The 18,484-nt window shown below is 43.1% G+C and overlaps 1 protein-coding gene across 6 annotated transcripts; it reads right to left on the bottom strand.

Moving 5' to 3' along the window:
- Positions 1-1,772: 1,772 nt before the first annotated feature.
- jade1 (jade family PHD finger 1) lies at positions 1,773-18,220 on the bottom strand. Of its 6 annotated transcripts, none has more exons than XM_031280436.2 (12): positions 18,035-18,220; positions 15,476-15,558; positions 14,964-15,098; positions 14,326-14,393; positions 13,318-13,475; positions 12,766-12,950; positions 10,698-10,909; positions 8,409-8,576; positions 7,551-7,667; positions 6,353-6,955; positions 4,913-5,030; positions 1,773-3,683 (listed from the first exon to the last, which is right to left on the bottom strand). In XM_031280436.2, exons 2-12 carry the CDS (start codon positions 15,522-15,524, stop codon positions 2,629-2,631), a joined length of 2,868 nt encoding a protein of 955 aa, XP_031136296.1. In that variant the 5' UTR covers positions 15,525-15,558; positions 18,035-18,220; the 3' UTR covers positions 1,773-2,628. The 6 variants fall into 6 exon arrangements, with proteins under 6 accessions (XP_031136296.1, XP_031136298.1, XP_031136297.1 ...); XM_031280438.2 differs by lacking the exon at positions 18,035-18,220 and adding an exon at positions 17,387-17,937; XM_031280437.2 differs by lacking the exon at positions 18,035-18,220 and adding an exon at positions 16,473-17,305.
- Positions 18,221-18,484: the final 264 nt, after the last annotated feature.

The raw sequence follows: 18,484 nt of genomic DNA, 5'->3' as shown, positions 1-18,484 counted from the left end.
AAGGTACTGGCAAATTAGTACAACTATCAAAAAATACATTCTCAGAGCTGAAAGTGAAGTGTCTTGTTTTGTCTGACCAACAGTCAAACACCCTAAAATATTCATTTTACAGTAATATAAAACAGAGAAAAGCAGCAAATTCTCACATTTGACAATCTGGAACTGGGAAGTTTTTGCTTGAAATATGACAAATGATTAATCGATCACCAAAATAGTTGTTGATTAACCCTCTGAGGTCAAAGCACGCGCCCTCGCGTCAAAAGATGCTTTTGCAATATGTATATTAATATCTCCAGATCAATACAGTGTAGAGACTTACTTTTTTTTTGTTTAGAATCAGAGAAGTCCGAGAAGTCGGCCGTTTCAACAAGGCCCTCTGACAATTGTAGCCTATCCAGAAGCTTTTTTAATCCATCATGGAATTACAGTATCTTTGTAACATTAATAAATAAGTATGAATCCAAAAATCCCATACGTATCTTCATTTTGCTTCGCGAGCTTTGAACCCATCGTCTTGCCGTAGATTGTCTAGCCCTTTAGCCGACAGCTAAATCTTTTAAAAAAGAGTTCTCAAGTGCCTTTCTAGCCCTTCCAGAAGCTTACTAATCCAGCCTGAAAGTTCGGAGACTTGGCGCACTTCGTACGAGTAATTTCAGAGTCATACATCCACGGTTTAACCGCTATTTATTCATCATTGTGTATGAAAATACAATATTCTACCGGTCCCGATGTAGGCTAGTTGCAGAGCCAAGATGGCGGCTGACTGACAGGTCTATTGACCAATCACATGCAGTTTTGGCGGAGGAAAAAGTGTCAATAGGATAAGCCTAGCAGGAGGGACTTTCTAGTCAGTGTTGGAAGACAAATAGAGAGAGGACAGGAGGCCCCCTGGCGGCCTGGAGGCTGAAATGAGTGTGATTTGGCCTTCTGATGTCTAAAAGCAGACAGGTAATGCATCAGAGGTGACACAACTAACAACTAACCTTTTTGGATAGAAGCGTATGGACTTTTCTGCGAAAAAACCTAAACAGTTTTATATTTTTGTTAGTTACAGAGTTTATTTGGGTTTCCCCTGATTGCCAACACTTGGGAGAACAATTTTCAAAAGTCAAAAGTCTTGGCCATCATTGTTCTCTGTGTGATTTCATTACATTTCCGTGAGATTTAATTTCCGTTTAGTCTTTTCTTTTGTCTTTATAACCATATAACAATATATGCATTCATGTGACATTCCTGCAGCATGCATATACTGATAGTTATTTTATCATCCTGTTTATGATGTATGTTGTGTGTGATGTCTTTAAGCTACTGGGACCTTGAATTTCCCCTTGGGGATCAATAAAGTATCTATCTATCTATCTATCTATCTATCTATCTATCTATCTATCTATCTATCTATAGGCCAGGTTCTCCTGAAAGAAATGATGTGTATAACTTGATTGTGCATCACAGGGTTGAGTTTTCTACAAGCATTATTACACTATATTATAATATATAATATATTAAGGAGACCAGGTGAACCAAAGACTGGAAAAAATGGCTTTGACTTATGACCAATTCATTATTCTCATTTTAGCTAAAAAAAAAACAATGTATTATTGTATCTATATTAAAACTCAAATAATGTTTGAGCACAAGGATGACTTTCCTCCTTAGAATACATTTGCTTCTTACTGGAAAGGTTGCTAGTTTGAATCCACAGTATCAATGAATTCAAAGCATGGACAAACCCTTAGTAAAAGATAATCATGAATCAAACACGGATCACAGACTTAAGTCCTCCAAAGTTTTTATTCCTCTTTAAGACAGACAAAAACAAGTTTCATTTTGCATAACAGTAGTACAGCAGCGGCCGAGTGTACAAAATGCTTTTTTTTAATTATTCAGTGTAAAAATAACTCTACTCATAACCTCACACCTGTGCCGTCCTCTCGTAGTGCAAATGCTTCAAATAAAAGTTAGGCACATGATGGATACGATACGATCGCAGTTCAATTACACTTAAGTACTGTGACAAGGAAACGTCATTCTCAACTCCTTTTTTGTGGTTTCCCAGCCCATAATGTTCAACAATTGCAGACTGAACAAATGATGACAGCTGGAGTTTAAATAGCAATAAAAGGGCAGTTTGCCTTCCTGTTTGGAGCTGTTAAGTCCGTTGAAGCTTGATAAAAAAAAAAAATAATAATAAAGAATGAAAGATCTAAGAGTCCTATTTTGCTGACAAGATGATTATCTGTGTCCGCTTGTTTGACTAAGTGCAACGGAGTTTAATACTATGTCAAAAACAAACTACAGCGCAAGCTTATGGTCCCAAGCAACGATCCCAACTTGTCCCTAGTTTGCTTGTTTTTATCTGTGCGAGCATTTAAGTGGCAACTTGACATCCTTCTACTTTTAAAAAGGAAAGAAACTAAAAACTAGTTCAAAATAAAGTCAAATATTTCCCAGATTTACATATGTTACAAATAAAAAATAAATATCAGCTCTGTTTTTCATCTAGGCATTTTTATGATTCATTCGAGAGAAAAAAAATAAAAAAAAATAAAAATAAAAAAAGGTACAAAGAGCGGCCGTCGTTCTTTTCCGACTAACACAGTGCAGCTTATTTTAAGTGTTGCTCTGCCATCAGGAGGCCAGCACGCCTCGGCGGATGATGTCAGAGCCGTAGCCCCGGCCGAGGGACGCGTCGCCCCGCAGTTGGTGGGAGTGGCATCGTTTCAAGCAGGGCTCCACCTCGCCGGCTCTGGAGTCGGAGGCGTAGCCGTCACTCTCCGTCCCCGTCCGGAGTCTGGTCCTGGGGTACGACGGCTCTGGGGGGTTGGTCAGCGGCCTCAGCAGCGGCTCGCCGTGCTCCACCTCTTGCGGAGCCTTCATGGCCGCCATCGGAGGCCTCTCGCTCCTCTTCGGGATCCTGAACTTCCCCCAGCTCCTCAGATGTCCGCCCACGTGTCTGCTGGTTGTGTGCGAGCCGTTGGTGTGAGCTTTCCTCAGCCACCCGTTGGCTTTGGCGGGAGCGGGGGCGGCCTCGCTGGCCCTGCTGAGTTTAGTGTTGGTCGGCGCGCCCAGAGAGACGGGGCACCGTTTGGTCATTCCTTCGTCCGTGAAGAAGTCGTCGTTGTCGGAGTTGCGGATGTCGACCAGCCGGATGGACACGGTTTTCTCCAGGTGTTTGGACCCGTACCTGTTCTTCGCCTGGCTGGGGAAGCTCTCGGTCACATCGCTCTTCCTCTTCCTCCTCCTCTCCTCTTGTTCCTGGTCGTTGTCTCGTTTCCGCCTGGCCAGAGCCTCAGGTTCAGGCCCTGGGGCCTCCCTCCTGGGGCCCCTGATGGTGATGGTTTCCTGAATGACTTCTGGCTTCTGAAACTTTGGGAAGGGACTCTCCGGGCTGATGTCAGGGTTGGGGGTTTTGGCGTTGCGTGTGTCCTCAGCGGGCTCAGACTCTCTGACTCGGGAGACTTTACTGTCCTTCGTCTCCACCGGTTTGCTTAGATTGTCCTTCTTGTGAGTGTGCGGGGAGTCCGAGAGGCCTTTTCTCTCGCCACTTCCCCTTTTTTCCTGCTTTAAAGACCCTTGTTTGGTTTTGAGTCCAGAGTGGCTCCAGGAGGGGCGAGCCTGGGAGCCCTGAGACGATAACCAGCCCAGAGAGAAGAGCTTCTCCAAATCCTTCGCTGACGGATCGCCTGCAACACACACAAGTCATGTACAAACTCAGCACAAAGTTAAGGCAATGTTTTCCTATCATCCTCTACTGACTTTCAGTGGACTCATACTGTGATCTTATGATCTCATAATTATATTGTTTTACAGTATAGTCCTTTTCCGTCCTTTAATTAAAATAACAAAAACTTGGGCGCCTGGATAGCTCAGTTGGTAGAGCGGGCGGTTTACTCCTAGACGCAGCGGGCCCGGGTTCGACTCCGACCTGCGTCCCTTTGCTGCTCAGATGTAGTGGAATAGAAGGAGAAAATACGAGTTCATTCTCAAGATTGTACTAAAGGTGGCCGGGTGGGATCAGTGGGTAGAGCAGGCGCACATGTACTTAGGTTTATGCCTCGACGCAGAGGTCCAGGGTTTGAGTCCGACCTGTGACGATTTCCTGCATGTCTTCCCCCTCTCACCTAGCTGTCCTGTCAATTAAAAAGCGGAAAAGCCACACAAAAAAAATATATATATATTGTACTAAAGTACAGTACTTGAGTAAGATGTCCCAATCACTATGTGCCAGCTAGGTTTGAGATGTCAACATTGCCTTTAATGTCGTTTTGTTAACTTAACCCTCAGGTTGTCTTCCCGTAGACCATGCAACTTTTAGTTCTTCTGGGTCCAAATTTAAAGTAAAACCTCCAGACACTTTTGTCTCTTTCACTGAAGTTCTTGAAGTTTTTGAAGCTTTCTCTGACATTTTTTTGTCACTTTTTCCAATGTCTTTGTCATTTTCGTTGTTTTTTTTTCTCTACATTTCTGTCACTTTTTTCAGTGTTCTTTAATCATTTTCTTTTCTTCAAATGCTATAAAATTAAATAAAAACACCCAAATTCAATGAAAGTAGTGAACTGATCAGTTATGTAACTTGTGAAGAGCGTTGTCCGGAACCATCCAAGTTATTTTTTTTGACGATTTGGTTGTAGGAAACCCAAATTTATGATATAGAAACTTTTTGAAAATGGGTCAAATTTGACCCCGAGGACAACAGGAGGGTTAAACATGAATCAAATACATTTTAAATGTCTATGGAATATAATTGGATATTGGGAGGTTCCAACTTAAAGTGAGATTCTTAAAACTGAACTACAAAAAAAAAAAAAAGCTCCCAAACCAGCTGACAGACACAGCGCCCTGATGGCTGCAGGGAGTTGATATGATTAGTGGAGCTTTAGTGACGTCATGTTGCCGGGCGGGGCCGACTCACCCGTGAGCAGCTCGTGGTCAACCAGTCGGACCTGGTGCTGGAAGATCTGCTCCTGGACTCTCCACAGCGAGCGCTTCATCTTCTCCCTGCGAGTCACCATGTAGGTCAGGTTACGCACCTGCGGAGCAAACACAGCTTCTTTAGACGGTCAGAAACTCAGATGAACAATCTCCAACACCGGAACAACAGCTCACACCGAGTCCAGCTTCTCAAATGTGCAGATATGCTGCTTTTCTCTGTTAATATCCATATAGAGTGACATCTTTAACAATATACACACATCAACCTTTAATTGTGGTTAAAAGTGGAACGGGCGTTTCTCACTACTTACTTCCAACATTTTGAAGACTTAATTATTAAAGTAAATCATCATGCAGCCCCATTTTAGATTATATCATCATCTTCTATTCCGTTTCTATTGCACATGTATTATATTGTGTATACTTCCATATATGTCTTTGCATATTGTATTTATGAATCATACTGTAACCTGTATTTTTTTAATGTACAGTATATACACCATACTTTTTCAATAGGGCTTTGCACTAATGGACTAACTATATTTGCAAAATTTCATTTATATAACATTGATTAAATCTGGCCCACAATTTCCACATTTCCAAACAATAGATAATTCATTTTCGAGCACGGCTGCAAAATCTGAGCATAAAAAGTGGCTTTTCATGTCACATTTAGCCATGCTGCAATCATACTTTAATTCACAACAACCCAGAATGTCCCTTTCTAAACCTAACAGAGAGGCTCCCTGATGGTGAACCACAGACAGTTTGAACAATAAGATTATTTTGTCTGGTTTTTAAATGTGACTGCTTCCTGTCTGCAGGTGAACGCTGCTATTCTCCAGTAATACCATCTCAACACTCAGATTTTGTATTGTTAAATAGTTCCAGAGTTCTGACGCCGAAAACACACCAAGCAGCGGCGAAGTGCGGCTCAACGCAGTCATTACTAATTTGTAATTCATTTGTCTGTGGCCGAGAGGAGTGTTCACGAAGAAATTCTTTGTGAACTTACTGTAGGTCAACGTGTCACGGCACTCTGTTACTGACTGGCTGCCGGTATTCTCTGGCCGCATGTCCCCGACTTTTATTTTGGCCGCAGCTCGCTGTGCTCAGAGCGGCCTGGCAGCTCTCCACCGGCCACATTTCGCCGCTGCTTGGTGTGATTTCTGCGTAAGGTATAATCTATACATCTTTTGCAATTCTTAATGCATTTTATGAATATGTTCCGCACTATTTCCTACCACTGTCCTGACTCTTGTAATGCTGTGACGTAAATAAATCTTATCTACAAAGAAGCAAACCGTTCCACCATGTTCAGAATTTATTTTTAATTTATTTAAACGGGGTTCTTTGGTCATTCTGTCCTTCTCGTCTCCCCGCCTCTTTTAACTGTGGAGCAGGGGAAGTAGAAACCTACCCTCTCCAGGTCCTGGCGCAGATGTGTGAAGAGCTGCAGGCGGCGCAGCAGCACCTCGTGCTCGCGGCGCGCCAGGCTGTCCTCCTCGTCCTTCTTGGGCGTGAGCAGCGGCTGGTTGAAGTTGGCTTTGCGCTTCAGTTTCCAGTACTGGTACAGGAAGTCCACCGCCTCGGGCGCCAGCTTCAGGTGGGCGGCCACCTCCTCCACCTCCACAAACTGGTAGAACTCTTCCTCCATCTCCTGCAGCTTCAGCTTGCGCAGGCTGACTCTCTTTTCCTGCTGGCGACAGGCGAGCGCCTCCAGGTCGCTGGCTGCGCTGTCGGCCAGCTGCGGAGCCACATAGGAAGAGGAAGAGGAGGAGGCGGCGTCTTCCTCCCCTCTAACCCTGCCTCTCCTCTTGCCCTTCTTGTCTCTGGCGCTCTCCCTCTCCTCCTCTCCTCCAGAGTCTCGCTCCCTGGACTCAGCGCCCTCCAGCCCCGAGTGTTTGGGGCAGTAGGACTTGAACTTGACCTCGTCGTCCTCGGTGAGAATGGTGTTCATTTCGAGGCTGGCGTGGAGGCCGCACGTCACGTGGAAGGCAGTCCGGCAGTTTTTCGCGGAGCACTGCAGCAGCAAACACGACACGGGTAAACATTCAAAACACACAGTCCCATATGAATTATAACAAACTCATTTCATATCGGCCAAAGTCTATAGCTGTGTCCCATATCCATACAACAGGCTAACTCTAAGCAGCAGGCACAAAGGGAATGGAGGAGCTTCTCTGGACGGTGGTGAAACAGCTCAGAAAATTAAAAAAACATCACAGTTTAACTGTTGTCTGACGGCACAGGTACTGTATAATTCCAGTTATGTTGCAAGTTGATATCTTGTACACTTACTGCAAAATGTGTATATACTGTATATATTAAATAAATGTTTGATACAAAACAACTTGTTTGATGCAAAACAACTTCAAGTAGACAAACGGATTTTGTGCTGACTGATCAGCTTCCTCCTCCAACCTGCTGAGATCATTACAATTTAATTCCCCATATTTGTTTGGTTGTGAAAAGCAGAGGAAACACATCACTCTCCACAACACTAAAGATATATCCAACTGCAGTCGGAGTTATTCTTACATGCTGAGTCCGGCGTTGCTATTCACGGCTCATTAAATGCCTCCGTGTTTGGGTGAAATGTGAGACGTGGACTCTACCTGTATACACGCTCCGGCCTTCTCTTTGCACAGGCAGCAGATCAGAGCCCATCTGTTGCTGGGAATGTGGGACACATTGGTGATCGGCTCCATCTTCTCTGGATTCCCGATGCTCACCTGCACAGCACATTTAACATATAACATATCACGTGCAATTCAAATGTCAGCGCAGGACAGGTGGTGCTGACTCATTTAACACAGAGTCTTAGATGTTTACATTTCCATGCATGAAGTCATATCCCATTTTTGACAACTTGAACCAAACAAGTTAATCGCCTCGAAAGCTGGGGGAAAAAAAAATTACATTTAATTTTATTTTATTTTTCAGGCGGAAAAGTCTTTGATTATTTCATGAATAACAGGAGACACAGCCTAATGTAAATGAACACCAGCTTATAGTTTTAAGTTGTATTTTGGACAGTAAAAATGATTTGTTTACAAGCAGAAGAAAGCTCTTTATATCAAAGAGTGAGAATATATTTTTTATAAAAATGTTAAAGATGATATAAGCACGTGATGCATGATTATTAGTTTTTTTATTCGCAGTGATGGATCGATCATCTTTTCCAACTGCAATGTAAGATGTTTACCAATTTGATGAATGAATTTGATGAGAATAATTCAGATCCAGGTCAATGTCAGTAATAACATTCATCATATACATACACAATATACATCAGGGATTAAAAACGGGAGCAAAAAGGCTGGAATTGTCCTTAAAAAAAAATGATTTCTATTGTTGGTATACAAAGTTAAATTAGTTCTATACTAATTTTCTAAAGATTCACACAGTACTGTAATACTGTGTCAAAAACAGGAAGCGTGAATGTAATTATTTGGTATTTTTTTTATCTCCACCTCTGGAATCCACAAGGCACAGCTGACGTGGACCCACTTGGTTCCGCTTCGGGTCGGCTTCATGGCTCCCCCCTTCTTGGGACACAACTGGCACTTTGGCAGGATGCCGAGGGCACAGATCCGGCACAGCCAGCTGCCCTTTGGGACTTTCTGGATGCCGTAACACGCCTGATGGGAAACGCAAACAGGTCAGACGGATTTGGGTGCAGGCAGCAAGCGGAAATCATTACAGCAGCAATATAGAAAGACGTAGAGAAAGCGTGTAGGTACATGTGTGTCACATGAAACCACAGCAACAGCTGATCTGACATTTAAGATGAGTCATTTTCATTTTGCTTTTTTACCACAGCGGAAAAAAACAGTCAAAAGATTGAGCCGACCTGACGTGTCACGTCTGACTGACGGGTTAACATCTGTGACTGAATGGGAAGCTTCCTGCTTCCAATGCAACCAATAAATTGACTCATTTGTAATTTGAAATTTGTTCCTCTGTTCCCCCCCCCCCATTAACACGCACTCCCAAGAAAGTAAATGTGGGAAACAGGAGAAGAAGCTCAGGCTGTCTGGGAGATGTCAGCCAAATCCTCTGTAGTTTGGCTACCTAAACCCTAAGGAGTTTATTTGCAAAACAACATCTAAGAGAAAACACACAGCAGTTTGTAAATCCTGCAATGTAACGCTGACTGAGACAGCTGGGACCACCTCCACATTTTTATCAGCACTTATAAAGGAAGACTAATGGCGCTTTTCCATTACATGGTACCTGCTCGACTCGCCTCGACTCTACTCGCCTTTTTTGGTTTTCCATTACGAAAAAAAGTCCCTGGTATCTGCTAACAGGTACTTTTTTTAGTACCACCTCCGTCGAGGTTCCAAGCAAGCTGAGCCGATACCAAAAGGTGACGTGAAAGCGACAGACGGGGGTGTCCTGAACAAACCCGTTATTTTTAAACAGTTTAGCCAGCTGTGTTTTTTTTGCTGCCTCTAGCTTAATTTGAAACAAAATGTGTCTTCTGGCTGTGGCTACAACAACACACCTTCAACGTTCTTTGTGTGTGTCGCTTTAGGTCACGGCAGATTACTGCGGCGCCGCTTGCTTTACAGTTCTGCGAAGGCTCCAGGCAGAGCTTTTGCCGTAGCCTACGTACACACACACATGCTGGCTCGACGCACAAGTATAAACATCAGGCCACTTACATAGGCTACGGCGAAAGCTCTGTGTGGAGCCTCCACAGAACTGTAAAACAAGCTCAAGTGGCCTGATGTTTATACTTGTGCGCTGGTGAGTGCGAGCCACACTGAGGCGGTACTAAAATCTGCAATGGAAAACGGACGCACAGTGTGTCGAGGCGAGGCGAGGCGAGTCGAGCAGGTACCATGTAATGGAAAAACGCCATAAAGAAAGGTAAGCTAAGTCTAGCGAAGGTACCTAGCTATCATTTTCAATCTGCCTCTGTACCAGAATTCTTCAGAAATTTAGCGAATATTAGCTATACATATTAGCTAGTGTTGTTGTATGCTTCAGGGATTTAGTTTCAGTTGTTTGACAGTTGTTTGGTCTGGTCTTGGTCTAGTCCTCAACCCCTCAAAGTCTTGGTCTAGTCTCGCTCTCGACCCCTCAAAGTCTTGGTCTAGTCTCAGTCTCAACCCCTCAAAGTCTTGGTCTAGTCTCGCTCTCGACCCCTCAAAAAGTCTTGGTCTAGTCTCAGTCTCAACCCCTCAAAGTCTTGGTCTAGTCTCAGTCTCGACCCCTCAAAGTCTTGGTCTAGTCTCGCTCTCGACCCCTCAAAGTCTTGGTCTAGTCTCGCTCTCGACCCCTCAAAGTCTTGGTCTAGTCTCGCTCTCGACCCCTCAAAGTCTTGGTCTAGTCTCGCTCTCGACCCCTCAAAGTCTTGGTCTAGTCTCGCTCTCGACCCCTCCAAGTCTTGGTCTAGTCTCGCTCTCGACCCCTCAGAGTCTTGGTCTAGTCTCAGTCTCCATACACTCTGGTCTTGGTGATGACTTGGTCTCGCTTAAGGTGGTCTTGACTACAACACTATTACACATGTAATGCTCATTACTCCCTTTAAGGCCGAGCCGATGCTATGGCTGTGCATATGTGACCGTTTAGTAAAAGTATTTTGTCTGTTTAATACTTTAAAGTGAACAATGGTATTCCATTCATAGTTTTTTTGGCTCACGTACAGCGAGTTAAATGAGCCTGTGTGTGTGTGTGTGTGTGTGTGTGTGTGTGTGTGTGTGTGTGTGTGTGTGTGTGTGTGTGTGTGTGTGTGTCTGTCGACCTCTGACCTGGTGAACACAGATGTTGCACTTGTCGCAGAACACCATCTCGTTGTTGTCCTCCCCGTCAGGCGAGCGGCAGACGTCACACACCACGTCCTCGTCGTACTCGATGCCCAGCCCCTCCTCCGTCTCCATGGCGTGCGTCATGTTTTCGTGACAGCAGCGCTCAAACTCCTCCATCACACGCTCCATGGTGATCTCGTCAAGCGGCGGCATGGCTGCAAAAGTCAGGGGTAAAAGGTTTACTGGGCTTGTTTGTCACGAGGTTCCTTTCGTTGTCATGAGAAGGCCCAACCTCCTCCAGAAAAGTCCAGTCTCATTATCTCAATATTTCATTCTCAAATAAAGTATCAAACGCTACTCGGGGACATGAGAAACCTGTTGAATTTAATTAAAAAGTCACGGTGATTTGCGCCTGGGTAGCAGAGGCTCAGACCTTGACGCAGGTGCCGCGGGTTTGGTTCCGACCTGCGGCCCTTTGCTGCATGTCATTCCCCCTCTCTCTCCCCTTTCATGTCTAAGCTGTCCTGTCACAAATAAAGGCATAAAATACCACAAAAAAAAAAAAAAATCACCTTAAACCATAGACAGAGCTCAACTGTAGACTCACTGCTGAGAGGGTGTTAGGACAGGGCTGACTGTAAACCAGGGACAAAAATGAAAGCAAATCTGATACTTTAGACTTTTCTTTCCCTAACAAAAAAGTTGGCTGTTCATATAGCTACACAGAAGAACACAGAAAGAAAACACAAAATCAGTTTGAGGAACACATTCAACCAAAGCATCTTCAGGTGTGTTGGAATAACACTAAAATTCTGAATCAAGGCATTTAACTAACACTTTTAACAAATATTGTGTATAGTGTCTTGACAGTAGGCCTGCACGATTAATCGTTATAAAAATCGCGATCTCGATTCACAATTTAATTTTTTAATGACTTAAAAAAAAAATGTAATATTTCTTCTGTGAGTTTTAAACATAGACTGTATAAAATAGGTTTTAAAGTGCTCCCAAGCGCTGCAATGCTCTCCCTTCTCTTCATTGAAGCCTCTATGTTTACAGGCTCGTGGTGATGCGCAATGTGCTATAGGTGCCAAAAAAAAAAATCTATGTTTGGTACTGCCAATTTGTTTTGTTTTGTCATGGTTCATGTGTGCGATAAACATTACACTTTGTGAGAAAAAAATCGTGGCAGAGAATCGTGATATCAATTCTAAGCAAAAAAATCGTGATTCATATTTTCCCCCGAATCGTGCAGGCCTACTTGACAGTACCGATGGGGAGAACTTGCTGCCGTGGTAATATAAAACAAGCTGGCTCACTTAAAGTGTATAGCAAGACTGCTCTTTAATGAACCACCACAAACATCCTAAATCCCTTTCATGTCTGAATCATACAATATAGTTCCAAAACATCAGATTACAGAGAAAGATTTAATCAAAAGGGGCAAAAAACAACATTTTCATTCATGGTCTAAAATTTGCCAACAGCGGTGAATTTTCGGCTGATTCAATACTTAGGTTTTTAAGGCAATGATTTTTTTGTTAAATAGATTTCGTGAATGACACCTACAACACAACTACCAGCCTTCTGCCAAATCATCATCCTCAGTCTAAAGTCCAGTCCAGACCAAAGATTCGCGACGAGGCCAGTTGAAACTTGCAACACACGCCCCACAGCCACAGCGCACCCCCACAGCCACAACGTTCTAAAACCTGCCAGTATAACCTGCTGTATCATCTCCATAGCAATGACTCAAGTACTTCCGTCCTAACTCCCGACTTTTAAGCTTTTTGTTGCTAAATATATTTTTGTTGCGTCTAAATATGAATGTGGATAACGTTAGTGATAGTGAGGTGCTTGCTATGGTTACATTTGCCAGCCCTAACGTCCCGTACGTTCTAAAACCAGCTGCCTTCGACTTGACCAACTGAGTCGCAGCGACACCATCAGCTGGTTTGAGCTGAGCTGAGACGGGCCGGTTCAGACCACTGCAACTGTCCGAAAACAGTTTTGTCTCGTCGCGAATCTTTGGTCTGACCTGGGCACAAACATCCGCAGTTTTGTGACTCACCCATCTCTGCAAACTCCTCGTTGGCGGTCTGCAGCCAGGCCACGTCCTCCTCGTTCAGGTCGTAGCGGCACATCCCCTCCGCCAGCGTCCGGATGTCCACGTAGCCCAGCGCCTCAGTGCCAGACGTCCGGATCAACTTCTTCGGCTTGACGAACATGACCTCCTTTCCTTTCTCGGCCAGCACCCTGCAGAGCACAGTCGAGGAATACGCGTCAGTTTACGGTCCTACATTTACTTATATCAAGGTGCAAATTTTTCACCTAAATAAGGTCCAGATGCCAGCTGAAATTTTCCTTTGGTGGATGAAACAATAAGGGGCCGACGGCAATACCAGCAGACTACACTAGCGCACCACTTACTGTGCTCCATGGCTACAACCCAATAAGCGCCTGGCTGCTACGGAAACCAGAACTTGCGCATGTAAAATTTGGAACCGATGATCGGATTTGAAATCAAATCCTCCAAACTATTCCAATAAAGAAAGAATTCCACTGGAATCGCAATTTTTGAACCGATTCCAAGAAGGAATCGGTTGTCGATGCCCAATCCTACCTGGCGACAGGCTGCGGGATGGACTGGGGGCTGACGGGAACCTGGACGCCCTTCTCCCACTCCTGCCTCCACGGGTCGGCCAGGATGTAGTAGTCCTCCGGGTTCAGCTGGTACGAGTCATGCACCTTCATGGCGGTAATCAGGTCGGTCCTGAAAACCTGCGACAGACGCATAAAAACAAAAGTCAGTACGCTTCACTGTAAGCACTGTTGCAACTAGGGCTGCACGATGAGAGGAAAATATGCGATAACGTTGTTGAATATCGAAATAAAGCTATTACTTGGGATAAATAAACAGATATTAAAGTGTACTCAGTCTTGCTGATTTCAGTATTCTGCTAAAATACAACAAACTGCTTGTTGAATTTAAAACAAACTAAAAGGAAATCATTTCTAAGATTCTTTTATTGGACAAATTAAACATTGAATATAAAAAGGCACCACACAGCATTAATGATTTCATCTGAAACAACATCTACATCAATACATACACATCAATCATCCTAAAGCTCAAATACACTATAAAAAGTTTTGAAAAACTACCACTACACATAGCCAGACATAACCCAGCCAATCAGGATCCTGCTTAGGCCTGAGTCAATGCTTTGTTTTGATTTGATTGGCTGTTGGTCAGAGGGTGTGTACAGTGGCCTGCAGAGACCAAGTCCACAGACGGTACAGTAGATAACAGCAGTACACTGTGCAACGAGGAAGACTGCACTAATGAATGTGACAAATAAAGACATTGTTTTACATATACTATTTTTGTATACATATACTATTGTATGTTTTAATATACAATATTTTTGCAGGAGTCAATTTGTTCCTTAAATCATTACGTTTGCAGTTTGTGTTTTTTCATGGATCAATACAAAATAAAATAAAAACAACAAAAATGAAGTAAAACATGACAGCAGAAGATAGTTCATGAACTATGGCCTATACACATGTTCATTACATTCTTATCATCCTATGACGCCGTTGGGATTAAGAGTTCAGCCAGACGTACCTCGGAGGGTTTCTGCCCGGTCCCCCTCCTGGGCTGTGACGAATGTTGGGACCAGCAGGTGGAATTACCTGGAGGAACACAACAGGGTGTTAAAGGTCTCATTTCTTTTTTCTCTGTTTCTGCTGCTGATTTAATGAACAACCACACATTCTGTACAACCCCCCCCCCCCCACAATTTTCATAGTCAAACTGGTGAAACTGACATTTTCAGTTGACAGTTTTCAATTTCATTTCTTTACTAATCAGTAATTTAACTTTGGGCTTACTTTGACAGCTGCAACAGCAGTCATTTTGGCATTTAAAACCACAAAGCCTTCATTCTCTTCACATGTTGAAACTCAAAATCCTAAAAGATCGTTTGGTTAAACAGTTTGCCTAACAAAACCCTGAATCAGACCTTGGCTAAAAGCAATTTTCAGTAAGAGCTTCGGGTTTGTTGTTATACCAGATGGCACGTCAGATGGATTGGATAACAAGTGAACCCAAACAATCACATGGAAGCATCTACACTTTGGTTTTCCGCAATTAACAACTTACCACGACATTTTACACAATGTGGTAGAACCCCACCCATCTGAGAGTTTGTGGAGGATGAAACAAGCTCTACAACATGTCACATTTGAGCCTGTCTGTCTGACCTGCCAGGATGTCTTTAAAGGTCCAAGTGTCCCTATTCTGTGCCCTGTCTCTCAGACTGTAGACCTTCTTTTTCTTTTCCTTAATCTTTGTCCATCTGCTGCCCTTCTTCCCTTTTCTCTGTTTTGATTTCCTTCCTGAACATGAAGTATACATTTACTGACACTGACAGTAACAAGATGAAAGATACATTTTCAGGAAAGGGACAACTACTCTGACAAAGAAACAGTGAAGCCACAATGAAAAGGCTATTTGGTAACGGCTAGAAAATGTACTTGGCCGACGAAAAAATGTGACATTTATAGATGATAATAAAAATGCAACAATACTGAAACACTATCTTCATTCATTATCTCAAAATTACATTTTGCGGTATTTAAGGATACAAGTTGGCGTTTCCTCTGCAGCTTTAGACGTTTTGAAATTGAGGAAAGTAGCAGAGTTGTGACTGACCTCGTTCAGATCTATATTTGGACTTGGTATGAATGAGTCAGCAGAGACAATATTTGCTTACTTCCATTGTCGGAGTCATCACTGCTGCTGGGGTGCCTGCTTCTCTTCATCGTCGTCTGTCTGCGGAGCTCCGGCGTGGGTACACTTAACACAAACCAGGCAGGAGGTTAAGTTACAGAAGGGGATTGATGACAAGCCACAAGATATACAGCTTTGATAAAGAAAACTATGAACATCTGGGAATAAGAGTCTTACTCAAAAACTGACATGATGCTATAGCACAATCTTAGCACCAGAGTCTAATTAATCGCTGGCATACTTAATGAGTAAGTTAACACAGAATCAAGTTTAGAGGGCATGGAATTAATGCAGAGTTACACCTATACACAGTCAGTTTCCACCATGTATAAAAGTGTACTCATGACACATTGAAGCACTCCCACTGCTGCTTTATGTGCTGATATAAAGCTGTAATCTCGTTGATTTTCATTTAAATAAATGTCACTAACTATTGAAGGAGGTAACACAATAGTGACTGATGAAAGTATTGCAATATTTATATATTTGAAGTTGCAGTATTACAAACTGTGTGTCCAGCGTGACATGTCCCGGGGAAAACAATCCTGTATTACAGGTTTTTCTACATTGCATATAGACACAAAATTGAACTATGTACACAATTCTGAAAACTTGAAGCTCATGTATCAACAAGACTCCAGACCATAAAAAATTACTGTGAAGACTGCTAAACTTTACACTCACACTTTTATATCCAGTTTAATTTCTAGCCTAACAATCAGGATACAATCCCTGCAGCCACTTGCCCATCTTCTGAAAGGTGGTTTTGAATTCAATCATTAAACTGCTAGGTAATCCATCATGTCTCTAAATATTTACAATAGCTCTACTAACATAACAATTCTTGGCTATAAGCGGGTCGATATCAGAGAAAAAACAGTAGCGTTGGTTTTATATAATAATTTCACTATTCCACCGTTTCCTTGTTGCTCTGACAGCACACCAACCCTGTAGCTAAAGATGTGTACAACATTACATACCACAGTCACTGTTCAGCGATGACAACAAGAAGTAACCACATGCAACACAGACAGGAAACAACGCCTTTTACGGTGCTACGAATTCAGCCTGCATGATGAAAAACATCAGCGGGGGCTCTAAAACTCCCGACAGGTGGAAATATCTCAGGGACTGCTGATAGCACGCACAAGGGGGGAAGGTGATAACCCCAATTTAGCTGGCTAGGCTAACAGCAGGCTAGCCACGCCCCTTCTTCCAGCAAACATGCAACAGAAAGTAACGTTAGCGGCTAACTTTAGCTAGCATGCTAAACCAGCTGGTGGTTACCCCGGCAACATGGTAACACGCGCAAGGCAATGTTGTGTTTTTACGATATGAACTTAATTGCTTTAAATCAGACCACATAGCGTTGCATTATTTAAACCACACTGCACATGCTAGGTGGCTAACGTTAGCCAGCGCTAATCTCCCCACAACCGTTATTATGCAACATGCGGGCCCACCCACACATTCCACATCGAGTGGAAATGTTGTTTATGATAACAGTTTTTTTCAAAATGCTCCGCTACGCCCGTTTGCTTAAAATAATAACTTTTGCAAAAAATGGAGACAGAGACTGGTTCATATTAGAAGGGTTTACGCTTAAATACGTGTTTTCTACTCTGCACATTAGCTACATTTAGCTGACGTTGGTGATTATGCTGCAATCATGTGCTCCTCGGATTTTCCCGTTACCCCGTTGGGAAGTCGTTTCCGAAAACCACAGAAATATATATTAGGGTTAATGCTAATTAACAACTTTTTTAACTAATCTATGTCACTCTACGTGGAGAGCAACTTACTGTTACAACCTAATATCATATTCCAAATTAACGTTAACCTCCATGTGAGCTAAAATGTATATGCACTATGTGAATTAAATAAAAAGTCTTACCATTAACCTCACATTTACTTTTGTCCGCCTTGTTACTGCGTAATGTGACGCCAACTCGGTAAGTCCTATGATGCAAAACTTTCGCCGACTTTTCGAGTTGTTGTTCCGAGTTGAGAGGGCATTTACGTGAATTTTCGCAGTCTGAAATACATTTGTCCGATTCTATCAACACCACTTGAATGCAGCATTAGCAACAGTGGCTAGCTTGTTAGCTGGGGGCTACACGTATGTAATGTAGTTGGCATTTAGCATTAGCCAGCGCTGCTTACATGCTGCGCCCGTATTATCAAACAGTCCCCAGCCACCTATCTGTCAAAGGTTAAGGGTCAATAATTGATTCAAACTACCTGAAATCAACGCGAACACATCCATGAACGCTGAAAACTAACTAATACGGCAGTGTTGTTGTGCTATCTGTGTTGCTAACCAGCAGCAGGGTGCACAGTGTTGCAGATTTACCAGCGATCCACTGGCTGAGGTTAACCTTTGGCGCCATTTTAAATGACGATGTCGCGTTTTCCTAGTGGACTGCTAGTGCGACCATACTAGAAATATTAACTCGTTCAAATAGCCCGTTAAGAACATTCTGTTAGATATGCACACGAATTAAACCAGTGTATATTTGAAAATAAATTGGACGGTACATACAGAGCACGTCAGGCCGATGAAAGCCGGTGTTTTGAGTTTGATGTGAAGCGCACAGCCGTGAGTTCCGCTTGACCCGCATTCCACATACACAAACACAGAGCGGCGGCCGGGGAGGAGGTTACCCAGCCGGACTGTAGCTGCGCCTGTGCGCCGCTGGAGGGCAGCAGAAGCCCCTAAACCGGCCCCAGTACCAATAATCCTGCAGCTCCTAATGCAGGAAAACATGTTTCATTATTATGTTTCCAATGTCAGTATTCCCATATTCAGCTTAATAGATGTCATATTTTATATGGAAAATTTTAACAACCACATATCTTCTTTAATGGATACAGTCATTATTATGGGAAAGAAACATCCATATTTGTAAGTGGAAAACAGAAAGCCTAATTCCATGGGGGTTATTAATGAAATAAAATACTTTGTCAAATCATTGAAATTCGTCAAAAAGCC

Source organism: Sander lucioperca, chromosome 18 (assembly GCF_008315115.2).
Source record: "Sander lucioperca isolate FBNREF2018 chromosome 18, SLUC_FBN_1.2, whole genome shotgun sequence".
Classification (NCBI taxonomy): domain Eukaryota; kingdom Metazoa; phylum Chordata; class Actinopteri; order Perciformes; family Percidae; genus Sander; species Sander lucioperca.
Note: the sequence above shows the minus strand (reverse complement) of the source record. Positions and strands in the feature narration are given on the sequence as shown.